General features: G+C 55.0%; 1 protein-coding gene across 1 annotated transcript in view; it reads left to right on the top strand.

The window, feature by feature from the left end:
• The window catches only part of NTN3 (netrin 3), a 31,947-nt gene extending 18,262 nt beyond the window's left edge, over positions 1 to 13,685 (top strand). The window contains exons 4-7 of the mRNA XM_056336512.1: positions 4,337 to 4,486; positions 5,469 to 5,522; positions 11,570 to 11,644; positions 11,919 to 13,685. Of these exons, the coding sequence (XP_056192487.1) occupies positions 4,337 to 4,486; positions 5,469 to 5,522; positions 11,570 to 11,644; positions 11,919 to 12,247 (608 nt within the window). The 3' untranslated portion in view covers positions 12,248 to 13,685. The remainder of the gene's footprint in view (positions 1 to 4,336; positions 4,487 to 5,468; positions 5,523 to 11,569; positions 11,645 to 11,918) is intronic.
• Positions 13,686 to 18,101: the final 4,416 nt, after the last annotated feature.

Consider the following 18,101-nt stretch of genomic DNA (forward strand, 5'->3'; position numbering starts at 1 on the left):
AGAAAGGAGCGCATCATCCCTCTCGAGTGCATTGTGCAGCCACAAGAGCACGAGGCACCTTCACTGCTGTGAGGACATGATGCTGGCATGTTTATGTAGGGGCTACAGGAACTGCTGAAGCAGATTTCAGACCATTAATGTGTCCACAGAGCTAAACTGAAGGATTTGGCTTTGGGGTTCCCTTCTTGGGTGCATTAGTATTGTTTGTAGGTATGGCTCTTGGGGCCCAGATGTAATAGGTAAAATCCCTCCGCTGCCTGTGCTGCATCAGCCACCCCTGCCTCACCGCATCCTTGTTCCCACGGGAGTGCTGCAAGGATGGAGCAAAGGGAGAAATTTCCTACATTTGACTGATGTTGTGGCAGCAGCAGCAACATGGCTGAGGGGGCACTGGCAGGGGGACCCCTGCTCGCACCCAGTGCGTTAGCAAACAGTGAACTAATCATTTTTTAATAACCTGAGCAGTTGATTTGACAGGTCCCACCTCGGCAGACCATGGCCCCAGGGGACCACACGCTGCCTCCCAGAGCCATGGCCTTGGCCAGCCCATGTCACAGCTATGGCTGGGGGCATGGCAGCCTCCCAGCAGCAGCAAGGATTTCCCATTGACAGGGCTCATGCCAGGGAAGAGAACACTTCCCCACCCCCCCACCCCCCAAAAAAAAAATTTAAAATAAAACCAACCAAATAAATCAAGCAGCATTTGGCTAAGTGCCGGAAGCAGAGAGGAGGGTAACTGAATATGGTACGGGTCTGTGGGACCAGGGGCACTGTGGGCGCAGTGTTTCCTGCCTGGGCCTGTGGCTCAGGTCCCTCTGTTTTCAGAGCTGAGGATGGAGGAAGCAGAGGGGCCCTGGCTGCCTCAGTCTGCCTGTGCCTGCCTCATGCAGGCATCAGCCTGCGGTCTGTCAAGGCAAGTCCTGCTCCACCATCCTCACAGGGCAGTAATTGTGGAGTGTCAAGGTGATGGAAAGCATCTTGGATTCAAAGTGACTCCTCTGGAAGGGATGGGGTGGGCAGAGCATCGTAGCGTGCTCAGGAGCTGGTGGGATGGGGCGAGGGCTGATGCCACTGTGCAGGAGAAATGCCAGTGACCAGTGCCCAGGCTGGAGCAGAGGAGTGGGGGGCTGCAGCAGGTCCCCCCTTGCAGACAACCCCCCCGCCCTTGTCTGTCCCCGTGCCAGGCCACAGGCAGGTCTCTGCCAGCCTGACCTGGAGGGTGCCACTTCCGGAGGGCTGGCAGGGTCTGCCCGTGGGTTGGGAATGCTGCACGGATCAGCCTGGCCAGATGAACATGTGCACAAGGGCTGTCCCCCGCTACGGTGCATATGTTGAGGAGGATCTGGCAGTAAAGGCAGTACCCTGGGTCCTGGGAGCCAGTTCTTAGCTCTGCCTCAGGGAACAGAATTAATAATAAAATCCCTGATGCTTCCCTTTTGGCTGCCCCTCCTTCAGTAAAGCAGAGAGCGTTTCCACCCTTTCTTATACTTAGCCAGTGGTGGACTGGTTGAGATTGGGAGCTCCTTGGGAGCACCTGGGAGCCTGCCTGCCTAGTGCCATGAATGGGAGCTGGTGCTGCCAGAGAGATCTATACACGCACAGAGAGAGGACAAAACAGTTTGGGCTTTGTTTCTCCAAGGGTGCGTCCTGTACCTATGGCTTGGGCATCTACGCTCCTGCAAGAAAAAAATAAAAGGAAAAACAGGGCTCAGGACAGTAGATGTTAAAAGCTGCTGTGAACTGGGGGCTGCAGTTATGAACAAAGGTTTCTGCTCCTACTGCAGTGCTGGTGTAGGGCAGAAGCTGAGCATCCCAGCAAAGCTGGGTGTTGCAGGCTCTGGGAATGAAGCTCAGTTCATATTCAGGAGGTGAAATACTAGCCCAGAGGCTAGGGACTATTACATTTTATTTAAACAAACCCCAGCACATGTTACTAAATAACTATCCAACCAAACCATCAGATCATGGTTTGTCTCTGCTGGGATGCAGTGTCTTCACAATAAGCACAAAAATATCAACTGCAGATTGCACAAGCCTGCATCTCCTGCCAGCAACTGAGCGGAGCCCTCAGCCACTGTCCAGCAAGTGGGGAGGCGAGCTCTTCCCTCCAGCCGCTGGCCCACCAGCAGCTGCTGTCACTGCTGGACCCTGCTAGACGGAAAAGCTGGGAGGATGGAAAAGGCAGAACAACCTGCAGGATTAATTCAATGGTGGTAATTGAAAAGTCAAATAAAGAATGGCTGTGCATTAATCCCTGTAATTTAAACAAAGCTGTAAACCGTGAGCTTTCTCCAATGAAAACTGGTGAAGCAGTAGCAGCTAAGCCTTAAGATGCAAAAATACCCTCAATATTAGGTGCAAGACATGCTTTCTGGCAAGCACAGCTCGATGAGTTAAGCTCCAAGCTAGTGACTTAATCCACCATTCAAGCACTGTGGGCCAGATCCTGGCAACCAGCAGGGCTGTGAGCAGCAGGGCTCGGTGTGTGGGCAGCCGGCATGGAGCTGTGCTGTTCCCCCAGCACCTGCATTCCCTGGTGCCAGGATGGGGTCCCTGAGCCATGCGCCCCACTGTGAGTTCTGTCAGGATGAGGAGGGATGGAGATGCTAGAGCCAGAGCAGTGGGATGCGGCCACAATGGGACATGGGACTGGTCGGGGCAAGCACTGGGTGTTGCCTCAGATGTTTTTCCCATTGGAGCGGGAAGGAGCAATGGATTTTGTGGGACTGTGGGAAATCCCACCATGACAGGGCGAGGGGCCAGAGATTGGTCTGGCAGAGACCAAGGTCATCTCCAAAAGACACTCTGAGCAAAGCTGCCTTAGTTGCCGATCCAGGTAAAACATCAAGACTCATTGAAAGCCTTCTTCCATGGCATGAGGAGAGATCCGCTTTAGATGACTTGGATCCTGATTGTGCTGAGATTTATGTCCGTTCTTAAACTTTACACCAGGAATACACCGCTGGGGCCCAAGAAAGACCCCATGTTTCTGACAGCCCTGCGTCATGCCAAGACTCGCTCTCTCACTGCCATTTGTTATCACAGCTGAGCCCCCAAAATATCCTTGTCAGAAAGACGTCCGCTTCCAGTCCCAGCCAAGATCTGATAAGGACAAAGCATCTGGTCCTGATTAGAGGCTGCTCGCTCTGGTTTCTGGCTGTGCGAGAGGGGGGCTGAGGAGCAGCTCCATGGTGCTCCCACCAATCCCATCTGGTGAAAATTAGGGAAACTATACCATCGGGGGCTGCGGGGTGGTGGTGGTGTTGTTTTTGTTTTGCCTTGGAATCACGTTCAACTCTTACACTGATGGAGGCTGAGATAACCTTCTTCAGCTCATAGCCAGCCCAGCCCTGGGCTGGCAGATGGGGAGGTCGTCTCCTGAGCGAGCATCTCCTTCCCACATCCCTCCATGTAGACAGTCTTTGGTGGGTCTATCATCTAGTGTGGTGTGATGGAGAGCCGCTTTGGGTCTGTTCTCGGGGTGAAGACCCAACTTTCACCTACCTTAGGTGTGGTCTGTCCCTGGGGATGCTGTGTTAGAAAGGAAGGGGGGCATCCTTTGGCTGGAGTCTCCAGGAGCTAGGATGGGTACTGAGGCTCATGAGCTTGGCAAGCATTGAGAAGATGCACTTTAGACCATCCTAAAATCAAGACAAGTCCAAGGTTTGTGTAAAAGCTCGGTGTTGGTTTACCTCCATGGACTGAAAAGCTCAGAGGTGGGTGAGCAAGTGGAGAAAATGCTTTTTACTGCTGCAAAAGGACCATCACCCTGGGGTTGAGGTGAGGAAAGAGCAGACCTTCTGTCTGCTTTCTGTCCTGGTAGTGCCCCCAGTCCCACCCTGACCGTGAACAAGGTTTGCGTAGCCCCCTGTGAGCCCCTCTCCCTTTGCTTGCACAGGGCACGGCTGGCAGCAGTGCAGGGCTGCCCGTGGAAGTCCCTGCTCCTGCCTGCATGCGTGCCGGGCTCTCCCAGCGCCGCTGCCTGCAAAGCCAGAGGGGAGAAACTGTGTCCTTCAATGCGAGTTGGTGTCTGCAGGTGCCCACGTGAGCTGTGGGGTCTCCAGGGGCTCATCCTAAACCATCCTTGTCAGTGGAGGCCATACCCTGGCCAAGTCCTTCGTCCACTCGCCCTCCTGCCCATGCTGCTCACAGCACACATGGGGCCGCAGCCTGGACCCCTGGGTCTTGGCTGTGCTGGCCCCAGCAGCTGCTTTCCACCAGTGTGCTGGAAGGGCTACCTCCTCCTCGACTCTGTGGGGGTGGTACGCTGGGTCTGATTTGGGGGTTGTGTTGTGCAACCACCTCCCATGTAACCTTTTCTCTCTCTCCCACGCAGCTTGTGACTGCCATCCTGTTGGTGCAGCCGGCAAGACTTGCAACCAGACAACGGGGCAGTGCCCATGCAAGGATGGTGTGACCGGCCTCACCTGCAACCGCTGTGCCAAGGGCTACCAGCAGAGCCGCTCGCCAGTGGCCCCCTGCATCAGTGAGTGCTGCCGTGCCCTGCCCTGTGCTCAGGACCCCCGCCAGTGCTGGGGGATTCTCTCCTTGGGCTGGTTCCAGTGGGTGCCTCTCAGTCCCCCACCACATGTGGTGGGAGAGAAGCTGAGACGAGAGAGTGGCCACCCTTATGGACGTCCTCCAGGAGGTGGTTGAGTTTGGGTGGTTTGGTCACCTTCTGTGGGCACCCATGCTTCACATCTCCCCACGCAAGAGGCTCTGAAAGACCCCTTGGGTTAGTTTTTCCAGCTGGCTGAAACAGCCCTGCTGGGTCACATCTTTGGCTGGAGCAAGGTGCCCTCCTCACCTGGCTGAGCCCTGAGCATGGTCAGGTCTGGGGCAAGGCCAGATCCTGTGGTCAGTGTAAAACTGTGTTTATTGTTGCAGTATGTCTGAATTTGACCCAAGTGGCAGAGGAACAGCTTCCCACCTTGTAGCATCCGCTGGCACTGCTGGAGCGGTGGCAGTGGGGGTGAGCTGGCAGGGCTGGCTCCTCTCCTTCTGTTCTTCCCCACATTTGGGGTTAGGACCGAACTTCCCTCAGGTTTTGTCACCAGGTATCCTGAGAAAGTGGGGGCTTGCCTACACTTACCCTGTACTGTGCAGCCTTGAACATACTCAGATCAGCCAAGCACCCATCCGATGCCCAAACTGAGTCCAGGTGAGCTGAGCATCCAGGGAGCGTCCGTCCCTGGAGCATGTGTCCTCCACAGCGGCAGCTTAGGGCTCTTGGAGGTTGCAGCATCTCAGCCTGGCCGAATTTACTGAGCTCAGTCTGGGCATCTCTGGATCTGTTTAATAGCCTGCAATACTCAGGTCAGACTCATCCCATTGTCTTTTTTAGTGAGTCACTGGAGATGACCCACAAAACCCCCTCTACACCCCGCCTGCAAGGGGGCTTTTGCTCAGGTGTTAGCCCCAGAGCTGATGATCCCTTTCCTTAAGACATCTTTCCCTTCCTCTTCCAGAGATCCCTGCCATCAACCCCACCTCCCTGGTCACCAGCACAGAGGCACCCGCAGGTAAGTGCTCCACGTCCCAGGCCGAGCCTGTGGCCCCAGCCCTATGCAGAGACCCTCCCACCTCCCCTATCCCCTGCACATCGAGGGCTGAGCCCTGCCAAGCCCTTTGGCAAAAAGGTTAATAGTGAAAAATGTTGGTGAAAAAAATAACTGAGATTTGAAATCATGTTAATTTCTTGGAAGGAACTGACAAAGCTTGATGAGGCTTTCTCAGGGAAAAGTTTTCTCCATCCCCTCCAAGGAGGAAAGCAGGGGTGCAGCCCACCAGCTCCTCACCACCCCTTGGCAGCACCATGCTCAGCCCTCCCCACTGCTGCAGGATGTGGCCTTGCAGGGCAAAGCAGCCGCTTTGCACCTCCTCCCTGACCGCCCCTCTTCTATCAGCCACCCCCACCATCTCACTTCATCCTGGCACCCCTGTGCCCTACGTGGTGGTCACCAACAGTGGGAGCAATGGATGGGCTGTGCTGATGCTGGGCCAGGTCTTGAGATGCATGCATGGCCATGCATGGGAGGGGGCTGCAGCAGGGCTTTTCTCTCTCCCCTCCTCTCCTTCCGCAGTCCTGTCAGTATGGTAGCGTAACTGTTCATAGCTATCCTGTTTCTATCCCTCTGTGGGGATCCTGAGCCAGGTCAAGGGGGAGAAGCTAGGGAAAGAAGCAGTCCCTTTCCTCCTCAGGCCACCCTTCACCCTGCTGTCCTCAGGATCTTGGTCTTCTCCCGCATGCCAGTGTGGGGTAATACACAGCCTGTGCCCTATGTGCATCCTTCTCCCCAGCTCTCCTTCCTGCAGCCACCTTGCCTTGGGGATGGAAAATGCCAACAGCCTCTTCCCTGGCGGACATGTGCTTAGGATGTACTCCCCAGCCTTTTGGGAACATCTAGCATGACCCCTGCAGCCACATGCACGCACTCAGTGACCATGGGAGGGGGACAGGGACAAGGGGTGTCAAAGGTGTGGATCTACGGCAGGACAAAAGCGTGCGGATGGGGATGGAGAGGGGAGATGGACAGAAGGAGGCTGGTAGCTCAGCTGCTTGCAGAGCGACGTTGGCCCTGCATGTGTGCGGATCCCACGTATCAATGAAAGACCGGGAGTTCTGCACAGCCCAGCGCCCACCCAGCACCCACAGACACATCTCAGCCCTTCCAGCCCTGCTCCGCAGAGGCTCCAGAAAACAGGAGGGTTATCAGGTCGTGAGTCGAGCCGCCCTATGTGAGTCCTGCAGAGGTTTCACTCCACGCTCTGGCAGCATCTTGCCCGATGGGGTGACCATAAAGGCTGAGCTGTCAGTGATGGTAACGCTGCTGGGGAGGCTGCATGGGATGGGGCAGACCAGCACCACCCCTGCTCCTGCCTCTCTGCCTGCCCTGCCCACACAGCGGGCAGGAGTTGGGAACACCAGGCTTTGGGAAAGGGAAAAAAGTGGTTGGGAGGGAAAGGGGGATTTGGACGGTTTCATTGCAAACAGAGAGCGACACATGGAACAGAGTTAATCAAGGTGACTCCCCTCTAGTGCTTTATAAATAGGAACAGTCTTAGAGTGATGTCTGATCTTTTCAGCTGCGTAAAAATAAATGGCACTTTCTGGAGACCCGGGTGTTTACTTTGTTTTAGCGGAGCAGGTCTGCCTTAAACTGCCTCTAGTTTTATCTGTGGGTTTGTTGTTTTAAGATTTCTGGCTTCTAGCTTGAATATCTTTAATGCAAAGTAGCTCGCCTCTGCCCAGAGTCTGCACTGGGGGGAGCAGGGCGCCCAGCTGGGGTCCTGCTGCCCCCTTTGCTGAGGCAGGGGATCAGAGATGGATGGAGTAGGTGGTGCTGCCCTGCCCAACTCTGCCTGGGTTACCCTGCCTGCCATGTGCTTGTGCCATGGGCAGGGCTGGCCACAGCAATGCACCCTGCCTGCTGCCTGCACCCTGCCTGCTGCCTGCACCCTGCTTGCTGCCTGCACACTGGTGCCCCTCTGCCTGCATCCTTCTGCCCCAGGAGCCCCCAGGCTCCCCTGTGAGCAGGGCACTCACCCCCTCAGTGCCCACAGTCGTCCCACCCTAGGCAGCCTCTGAGCCCCCTCTCTCCCCGGTTCCCCACCTCTCTCCCTGCCTCGGGCAGCAGGTGCCGGGCTGCAGGAACAGGGGCACATTGTTCAGGGCTGCCGCACTCAGGTGCTGGGCTTCCCCCCCTCTCCCCATCCTCCTCCCTGTCCCCCTGTGCATCTGGGCTTTTCACGGATGTTGCCATCCTCTGCATCGATCTTCCCAGCTTTCTCCTGCCTTTCCAACCCTCTGCAGCCTTTGAGGTCCGGCTTTGATCTCTCTGCCTGAGCAGCCGACTGGCTCAGCAGTAAAACGTCGTAGGTCCACTTCTCATAATTTTTATTATTATTATCTTAAAATATTTTCCACTTAGTGGAAAAAAAATATCCTTGTTCCCTGTTAGCAGAATTAACAAAATTCATGGAGCACAAAACAGGGCTTTAAAAGAATTCAAAGTCAGCAGTAAAAGTTTTGCAGCCATAACACCTAATTAAGTTACATCTCTCTTAAAACAAAATATTCTTTTTTTTCAAGGTGAGGAGAAGTAAACCAGATGTGCAAAATCACTGCCTCTTGCACATGCTCCCCCTCAGCGATGGGGGATGCCCATGCCAGGCTGGTGGCTCACTGGTCACCATCTATCTCCTCCCACGTGTGTGTGGCATCGCCTGGTGCTTGCTCTGCTCTGTCCATCCGTCCCACGTGCCAGCTCCCCACTGCCAGCGGAGACGTTGCCTGTCCGTGGGGTGCCACTGCCTGGGACATGAAGGGGACTGAGCGTAGGACAGGGCTGTAGCTATCCCAGGGGTGCACCAAGTGTCTAGGACCGGGCTGTGGCATATCCTGGGAATGCAGCAGCATCTCGGGGTTTGTGGGTGCACTCTCCCAGCCTCAGGTTGTGGCAGGTCTCTGCCATCCCCCAGCACCTCCATGGGGCTCAGCTGCCCCACCAGGCTGTGTGGGCACGGTGGGAGGGGTGGGCAGGAGGGTGGCTGCAGGTGGGGGCTAAACTTGATCTTCTTTCCACTGCCCTGCAGGATGTGTAATGCAGCAACTGGGAAGTTTAAAAAGGAGCTGGGAAAGTGGGGAGTTGCTCTGGGGGCTGCCAGGGGAGAGGCGCTCATAAAGCGGCTTCTCCGATGGCCATTCAGATGGCCTGCCAGACGATTTTAGGGATGGACGGAGCGTGCTGCCCTGCTGAGCTAGCAGGGTGGGAAGAGCTGCTGCCAGGCTCCTTGGGCTCTGCCTGGGGGAACAGCCATCCCCTGGCATGTGGCATCCCAGTGGGCATGGGAGGCTGCAGCTGTGGTCCACAGCCATGTTGTGATGAGGGCTGGGGGCGGAGACCCCCAGCAGAGCCCTGCTGCAGGGGAACCTTGCAGGAACTGGATGGGGTGCCCAGGGAGAGGCAGTTTGTGGAGGTGCAGGCAGGACCCAGCTGCCCCTCTGGCAGAGAATGAGCTGGGTGGCAGGCCTGGCACCCCTCACCTGGCCACCCCCCACCCACAGCACCCATGCGTGGTGATGGAGCCACACACTCAGAGGCAAGGAAGGCAAATGCTTTGAGCTACTTGGTCTTTGTTTTTTTCTTCCCAAGTTTCTTATAGAAATTGAGCAGGAATTGCTTTTATATTTGAGGAACGTTCCTCAGCACAAAGCTGAGGTTAAAAAAATCCCCAAAATAATCCCAAATTGTTAATTCCCAACACCATTTTCAGTTATTTTGAATCAGAGTTTTATGATGTTAATAATGAACAGGAACTCAGGGCAGTTACTGGTTTTCTTTCTGCTTTTCTTCCCCATCACCGAACAAGGAGGGTGGCAGGCTGGCCAAGGATGCCCTGCAGCCTGGTACCACCACCCATCACCCCACCACTCATGGGCTCAGCACCATGTGGCACCCACCCTGGTTCATGGCCGGCTGCAGGATGGTTTCTGTGCCCCCCAGCTGTCTCCTTTCACCACCTGGCCCTGCACGGCATGGCACTGGCAAAGTGCTGCAGTGGTAGGGCTCCCAGCTCCAACTCCAGCAGCATGAGCACCACAAACCCATGTGGTCCCACACCTTCACCAAAGGCTCGCGCAGGGCTGGGACCCAGGCTGGCCCCTGCAGCAGGCAGGGAGGGGCACAACCTGCACCCAACCCCAAAAAGTAGTTGCTTAGGCACATGACATCCTCCTCTGCTCTGCTTGGGGAGGAAAATGTCACCCATCCTGCTGGGTGCTCCCCAAAATAAAGTGGGAGCTCCCTTTTAGAGTCCCCTTCACGTAGCAGGAAAGGACAGAGCAGAGTGTCAGGGATGGGCCCATAGCATGTCCCAGAGGATGCAGCGGGGTCCAGGACGGGGCTGTAACACATCCCAGGGATGCAGCAGATGGGGGCAATTTCCAGTGGCCACAGCAGAGCACTTCAGAGCACTCGGCAGCCACGCTGCATGGGGCAGCCCTGTGCCCCCTCCACGGCCACCACCTCTGTCCCAGGGGATGCAGCGGGGCCAGGGCAGCTCTGCCAGCCTGGGCAGAGGGGGTAGCATGGCAGCACAGGGGGGATGAGCCGAGAATCAGGGCTCACCCACCTCTGCCAAGAATTAGGTTCATGCTGTGCCACTTCTATCAATGACAAATTTGGAACAGGCGGCACAAAGTCCCAGATAAAAAGGAGAGCAGCAGAGCCCAGAGCCAGTTTGTGGTCCTGGGCTTCTTTCTTTCCTCTTTTCTCCTCCTCCCCTTGGCACAGGGCACTGTTATTCCCCCACCTTCCCCCCGACCCTCTCCTCCATCCCCAGTGATCGCTGTGGCAACCTGCAAACAAAGACAACTTCAGAGACTGCTGGCTCTGTCCCGGGACATGGGGCCAAGCCAGAGAGAGAACCTGTGAGGGGGAGAGAAAAGAAGAAAGATGGGCTTAGAAAAAACATGCCATTTGGAAAGAGACAAATTGAGATGTTCAAAGGAAGATGGCAGGGGGAAAGAAAGGAGAACAGGGCTGCTTCAGCAATTGTTGGGATCAAAGCCTTGGGGAGAAGGAAAAAGTCATTCCCTGCCCTCCCTCTGCTTGAGATGCAAATCTGGGGTCTTTAGAAATGCACGGAAAAAAAGCTTCCTTGAGGACATGAGCCTTGTCTGGAGCTGGGGGACAGCAGGGAGGGATGCTTTGTGGAGTGGTGGACAGCCTGGTGGCCTCTCCAGCCCTTCTGGAGCAGCCTGAGCAGGGGATGCTTGGGCAGCAGGAGTGGCCTGGCAGAGCAGAGCCACTTCCCTCATCCACCTGCTTCCCCCAGCCCGAGTCCCCTTCCCTGCTTCTGGGCACCGATGAGGTGTGGGTCTCTGGAGGGGCAGCCCCATGAGGATGCTTCCCACCACCCTGGCCCCTGAAGGCTTTCACCCCGGAGGATTACAGCCTCCTTGGTCTGGGATCAGACCTTCCTTTTGGTCTCTGGCCTCTGGGTCCGATGGTGGGGTTGGTACTAAGTTCTCTCTTCCCCACATCACCCAGGTTTGCAGGGCCATAGCTGTTCTGGTTGACCCTCCTTGGCCATGGCCCTGCCTGCTCGCCATGGTGGCCACTATCACCTCACCTGCATCTCTCCCATCCATCCCCTCCTCTGGAGGAGAGTCCCCAGGCTCCCTCCACCACTCCATGCTGATTTATTCTGCAGGACATCATCCCCATCAGTACAGGACATGACACAGTCGCTTTGTGGGCACAAGGCCCTTTGATTTCTTCTCCAAGCTGATGTGGTGTCAGTGTTCATGCTGGGATTTGAGCCCCCAGCTCTTGTGAGCTGTCAGAGGGGCATCTGGACTTGCCAAACCCCCATCCCCAGAAGCAGCCTAGGCCCTGGCTCAGGAGCCTTCTGGAGAGTACTGGGATGTGGAGTACCCACCACCCTGTGCCAGGCTGGGTCTCATTGCTGTCCCCTCCACCCTGTTCCCTCATACCTTGCAGTGCGACAGGACCTTACGTACCTCAAGCCCCTCAGTGCTCAACCCTCTGTTCTTCCTCCACAGATTGTGACTCCTACTGCAAGCCAGCCAAGGGCAACTACAAGATTAACATGAAGAAGTACTGCAAGAAGGACTATGGTAAGGACCTCCTCCCACTCCAGGCCCCGCTGGGCTTTGCCACAGAGGCAGCCAAGGGCGGGCTGCAGGCTGGCTGTGGGTGGGGGAGATGCAGATGTCCCAGGGGATGGGGAGTACCCAACAAGGAGGGGGGTCCCCAAATCAGCCACCCCAGGTGTGGTGGATGAGGCAGGTGGGGCTGCTGGGGACGGGCAGTTCCCATCACCAAAGCTTCCTTCTGACAGCAAGGCAAAGCATCCCCCATCACCATGCCTCCCCCCCTCTTTTCACTCAGTGGTCCAGGTGAACATCCTGGAAATGGAGACGGTGGCCAACTGGGCCAAGTTTACCATCAACATCCTCTCTGTCTACAAGTGCCGCGATGAGCGGGTCAAGCGCGGCGACAACTTCTTGTGGATCCACCTGAAAGACCTGTCCTGCAAATGCCCCAAGATTCAGATCAGCAAGAAGTACTTGGTCATGGGGATCAGCGAAAACTCCACTGACCGGCCAGGACTGATGGCCGACAAGAACAGCCTGGTCATCCAGTGGCGGGATGCCTGGACACGCCGCCTTCGGAAACTGCAGCGGCGGGAGAAGAAGGGGAAGTGCGTGAAGCCCTGAGGGGTTTCCACACGTCCCATCCCACCCCGTGCTCAGCCCCAGCCCGGCTGTGCGCTGCCAGACTGCGCCCAGAGACTCTGTACATATATATAGTGTGAACGGACTCTTCTGTCTATAGTGTATATTTTGGCAATGGTTTCCCTTTGTGTGTGCGTGTGCACGTGTGGGTGTGCGTGTGGGTTTTTTTCTCTAAGTGTGTATTAAAAATAACACAGTAATGACAAACCTTTAATGGGGAGCAAAGTGGAGCAAGATCCCATGGGTGCCTGTCACTTGAAGGAGCTCAAAAGGGATTGGTGTCCTGCTCCGGGCATTTCTAGGCTTTTCTTTTCCCTTTAACAGTCTTCTGCCCGGTGTGGCGTTGACACCTGAGTTGACAGTTCTCCTTTCTCCAGTGTCCAGGGCCTTCCTCTTCCTCGCTTTCTGAAAACATTCTGCTGTCTCAGACCTCTGTCTGCCCTTCTCCTTGCCCAGTAGGAACAGGAGCTCAGAGTCTTCTGTCCTTCATGCCAATGTGCAACAGGCAGGCTGAGTAGAAACCAGCCAGCGCTGGTTGTAGAATCCAACGCTGCAGAGGGACCGGCCCCAGGAGCTCTGCCAGGAAGAACAAATGAACTTTTGCAAGGCCTGATACTCTGGTGACCTCAGGTTCACATAAACCAGTGCTGCTGCTGGGGCAGGGCCCATGCGATGCTGCAGTGCCGCGGGGAGGAGTCAGGCCATGGCAGTGGGTTGGTGGCCACTACCAGGCTCTGTGCCCACCAGGTAGAAAGGAACACACTTTGCAACCCCCTGGCCATTACCTATCCTGGTGCATAGTCCAGGAGACCCAGCGGGAAAGACCTGGAGACACCCATTTTCCCCTCCCATGTCCACCAAGGCTGTAGCCTGCCCCACCAGCAGGACCTGGGGTGGAGTGAAGAGGCTGACTGGAGCCATCGTCTATCATCATCCATTCACCCAGGTCTATGCCCCTATATTCTCAGCTGCTACCAACTGACAGAATTCCACCTGTTTCTGTTGAGCTGACGCCAAGTGACCATCTGCCTTGGTGTGCATCCTTCAGAGCTGGCCTGACTGCATGCTCTCCTTGGGAAGTATTGCTGTGGCCGAGATTGTCCAAGGAGGTGCACAAGGCAGAGCTGGCAGGAAGAGAGAAGAGCTTTCATTGACCCACCTCTAGTCTTTTATATCTTCTTCACCGTGTGTTAGTCTCCAGTTCAAACAGACATCAGTATCTTCCCATGTTGAGATTGTAGCAGTCCTGGCATAATAAATATGATTAGAAATAATAGGTGCTCTGACAATAGATATTCCTTTCCCTACAAACCTTGCCTTGCTTGTTCACTGGCTCAGCAAGGTATTGTAACCTACATCACAGTCTTCCAGTGCTTTAGGATGATGCTTTGCCCTTTTGAGCCCACAGCAGTTTGCATGGACTCCCCATCCCATGGGTGGTCTGGTGCTTCTGGGCTCCAGCATCCCAGGGTGGGATGAAGCCAAAGAGACTGGTGGAGCACTGTCTGTGTTCAGCACCCGGGAATTTGGGAAGTGAGGATCTAGGCACCGGGGGATGTCTGTGTGGACATATAGGTGCCCTAGTCGGGGAACTCAGTGCATTGGTGAAATTGCTGGAGGTGCTGGGAGTGGATTTTCAGAGATGTGGAGGGTCTGCAGTGCCAGCTTTCAGGTCCACAGGGCACAGGCAGAACTGGAGAGAGAACAGAAGCTGAAGGGCAAAGCATATGCAGGACCAGTTGGGGTTAGATGAGCTGGTCCTATGCCACACTCTTAACTTAGACCCCAACTTTCCCTCCTCCAGCTGAGCTAAGGGGATCCCCTCATCCCTGGTTCCTCTTGTTCTGGTTGTCATAGGCTATTGGCCTCTGCTGTGAGATGGTCTTTGAAGTATGTGGGCCACCCAACCCCTCTTCCTCCCATGACTGCTTGCATGCAGGAGCCCAGGAAGCAGAGCTGCTGCCCTTGCCCTAGGCTCACTCCAACCCCACATACTGTTAGTGGTGGAATATCCTTCGGTTGTGCATGGCCAGGACTCCCATTGGGGTCATCTCCACGGCCCCAGGGACAGCTCAGTATCACCCCATGGGGTGTGTGGGCTCCCTGGCCCCTCTTCTCAGCAGCCACACCCCACAGAGGAGCAGGCTAGTACCACTGCTCCATGGGCACGGATGCTTATCAGGGCAGAGCTGCAGAAGGCACATGCTTTCTCCAAGCAAGGCACGAAGTGTATGTGCTCCTCAAAAGTGCTCTGCACATCCTCTTAGGGCAGGAGACTCCAGGATTTCCTTTAGCACCTGATTTCTCCTCCCCTGAAGCAGGGCAATTACAACTCTTTGAGGACTCTGATGTTAATGGTTGAAGTTCTCGATTTATTCTCCAAGATGGCTCTTCCTTCTTGTTTCAGCTCTGCCATCTGGGACTGCTGACAAGGAGAGATGGCTCCCAGCTGGTGTCCTCATGCCCATGGGTGCCCTGCTGGGGCAGATTGGAGACCCCAAGGCAGGACGACCACATACCCCCTGGGCTGCCACTGAGGAGAGGAGCTCTCCCCCTTTGGCTGGGGGATGTCCTAAAATCCTGGCCAAAAACTGGAGTGGGCCACTCTGCACCTTCACTAGGACTGCTGCCTGGAAGATGTTTTTCTGACTTCCCCTGCTTGTGTCAACCCCAAAGGCCGAAGTAAGGATTCGTCTTTCTTCTTCCTCTCCCTCTCCCTGGCACGGCCAGCTGGAAATGCCTACACATGGGTTTGGCTGTCCCTGGAACACCGGAGCTGGGTCACCCAGAGCTGGTGCCAGGGTTCCCAGCATGATGGTGGAGGCTGCACAGAGATGCTGCTTGTCCTGCCCTGCAACTCAGGGTAAGGGCTTGGCGCAGACACTACCACAAGCACAGTTCCAGGGAGGGCTGCAAAACCAGGGGCTGCTGTGCCGTCTTCACAGGGATGCTGCTGAGCTGGCTCGTCTGGCTGTGCTTTCCATGCCCCACTTGCCATGCAAGCAGCTTGCTGGGGAAAAGAGGCCCTTCACAGAGAGGGCTGGCGACATCGCACCCAGCCTGCACGCAAGCCTTGCAGGGGCTCTGCGCTGCACAACCCCACACCGCTCTGACGCTTCTGTCCACATTTAACCGGAGATACAACCAGAGGCATCCCCAGGTGCAGGTGGGACAACCCCAGTTGGGGAACTCAGCCTGCCAAACCATGCCCCACGCCTGCTGCAGCAGGGTTTTGGGGAGAAGCAATGCTGCCCAGGGGACTTAGATGTGCAGCTGCTCCCAGACACATATTTGAATCTCCACATGCATCGACATGTCTTTTTAATCTTCTTTTTCTGTCTGCTTTGTATTTTAAATGTATGACTGGACGGAGCAGATCCAGGATGCTGGTGGGACCCTTTGCAAGCACCTTTGGGGGTGGGCTCTGCTGTGTTTCTTGGGGTGCCCTGGGCCTGGATGCTGGGACATGTGTCATGTAAATACCACCCTGAGGGTGCCCTTGCAGAGGGACCCTGGCCCTGCAACTTGGTGGCTTCTGTGAAATATGTAAAAAGAAAAGCCAGCAAATGTTATGGACTATAGTGTAACATATATGATATGTATGTTTGGGGGGGTATTATTATTTTATTATTTTTATTTTTAATAACACGAGTCTAATAAGTACTTACTGCCTAATTCTGCATCTTCTTCACACGCACTCTCAGTTTGCATGTGGGCTGGGAAGCCGAGGGCTTTGCCGAAGCGCTTCTCTCTCCCATCACCCCCAGCTCTGCAGGTTGGGGCTATGTTGATCCGTAGGGTCTCATGAGCACTGCAGGAGCTTCCCCGTAGCTTTGTATCTGGATGTGGGTGGGCTCAGGGCATGCCATGCGGCTGGCTCTGAACATCCCTTGGTGCACCAGGGACCGATGGCTCATGGGTCATCATGATCCAGGCTTGGCTCTGCAGTTGTCCACCCATCTGGGTACAACCGGGACAGCAGATCCCAGCGAGCTCTCCCACCTCACCAAGACTGGGTCACCAGCCTCCAGCTGGCTTCCTTGTACTCATTGGACTTACCAGGGCAGTGGGGGACTCTCCACAAGCCACCACCCACCTCCACTTCTCTGGTACCTCAAGCATCCAGAGTTACCCAAAACCTGCAGGACTTTATAGCCATGGAGGTTAAATAGCTGAAAAAACTCTTCCACCTTCCCATCATGACTCTCCAAGAGCTGTAACTGGAAACACCAGAAACATTAATGGTATTACTTGCTGTTTATTTTATTTAGGTATTGTTTTTATATACTCATTAATGGCTTATGTAATTACTTCATTGCTGTTCATAACACTAACATTTAAACAAAGCCACAGTTAAAAGAAAGTGCAATCAAGCCAAACTTCCAGTAGGCTTAACTGCTTTCAAAGCTAATTTAAAGGGGAAAAAAGGGGATAATTAGCAGTCAAGCACGAAGTTGCCTTTCCGCCCTCGATGCAATGGGAGGCTGGTTGGCACAAGCTCTGGCAGCCTGAAGCTGTTCTGGGGCACTCCCATGTCCGCCTGCACCCACCCAGGCCTGGCCACCCCCTTGGTGGTTGGGGAGTGCTTGTCACCACGGGGTGCTGCCAGAGCCGGTGGTGACACAGGGCAGGGGGACTTGGGTGGTAGCAGGGGATGGCATGCAGCCCTGATGGCCACAGCCAGCAGCCATAGGCTTTGCAAGGGCAAGAGATGCTGCAGTGCAAATTCGCCTTGCCACAAGGAAGACGTATGTTTTCCAGAACAGCTCTTCAAGGAAAAAAATATTAATTTAACAAAGGACATGAAAAGACTTCAACACACTCTGGTGTGCTCCCATTTCCTAGAGCGCAGCTCTTGCCTGCCCCGTGCAGCAGCTGGCTGAGCTCAGGCATGTGCCGAGAAACTCTGTGCTGGGACCGGCTGCTCCAGGCAGTTTATGCCTCGTCCCCACACGGGAAGGGCCAAAACGACTACGCACATTTTGCATCAGTTTGTTGTTTGGGTTTTTTTTAAATAGACCTTTTCCCAGTATTCAGCTGGGGCAAAATGTTTGATATTCAAAGGCAGCTGAAAGAGAGGCCAGGTTTGCAAGTTCCCCCCTGCTTTGGGACTGAATTTTGCAGCTGGTTGAAATTTTTCTTATTTCAAAACACCAATGGACATCTTTCATGGAAACCCGGAATTTGGCCAAGGAACGAATCAAAATGTGAGAATACTACAGAAAACTCGATGCTCTTTTTCCGTGTCATCCAGCCAGCTCCACTCATGAGAGATCACAGGCGTTTGGACAGCTAAACCCTAGCCTTAGTGGACAGACAGATGGGTGGATGGGCAGACCAATGAATGCACACACAGATTATTTCCCATCATTTTGTTCTTGGTAACTGAAATCCATATAAATAAAAATAGACCTGAATCCCACAGAAAAACAGCTCCCTTAGGTGCAGCACAGTCGAGCAAAGAACATTTTGCTCGGCCAACAGGGCACAGCTCAGTGCTGGGCTCTGGGGACACCCTGCCTGCTGAGGAGCTTGTCTCTAAGTAAGGGCAACACCTACTTAGAGAGGCAAGACCTACTTGCTTGGCCCCTTGTCATGGCTTGATACAATCTCCTTGCTCCCTTGATGCTCTCTGATATGCAGAGCAATTTCTCTCTGTCCTGCGATGCAGATCCATGTGGGTTTTAGTAGGGGATCCAGCTGCTGGAGAGCAGTGACGGTGGCCCTGCCAGCCCATCCTTTCCATGCTTCTGTGGTCAGTAACGTGGAAGAGTGGTACTCTGCCTCCTGTGGACCCGGTGTACTAGGGAATAGTGGCCTGCAGCCATCCCTCAGG

This window comes from Falco biarmicus, chromosome 4, assembly GCF_023638135.1.
Source record: "Falco biarmicus isolate bFalBia1 chromosome 4, bFalBia1.pri, whole genome shotgun sequence".
NCBI classification, from domain to species: domain Eukaryota; kingdom Metazoa; phylum Chordata; class Aves; order Falconiformes; family Falconidae; genus Falco; species Falco biarmicus.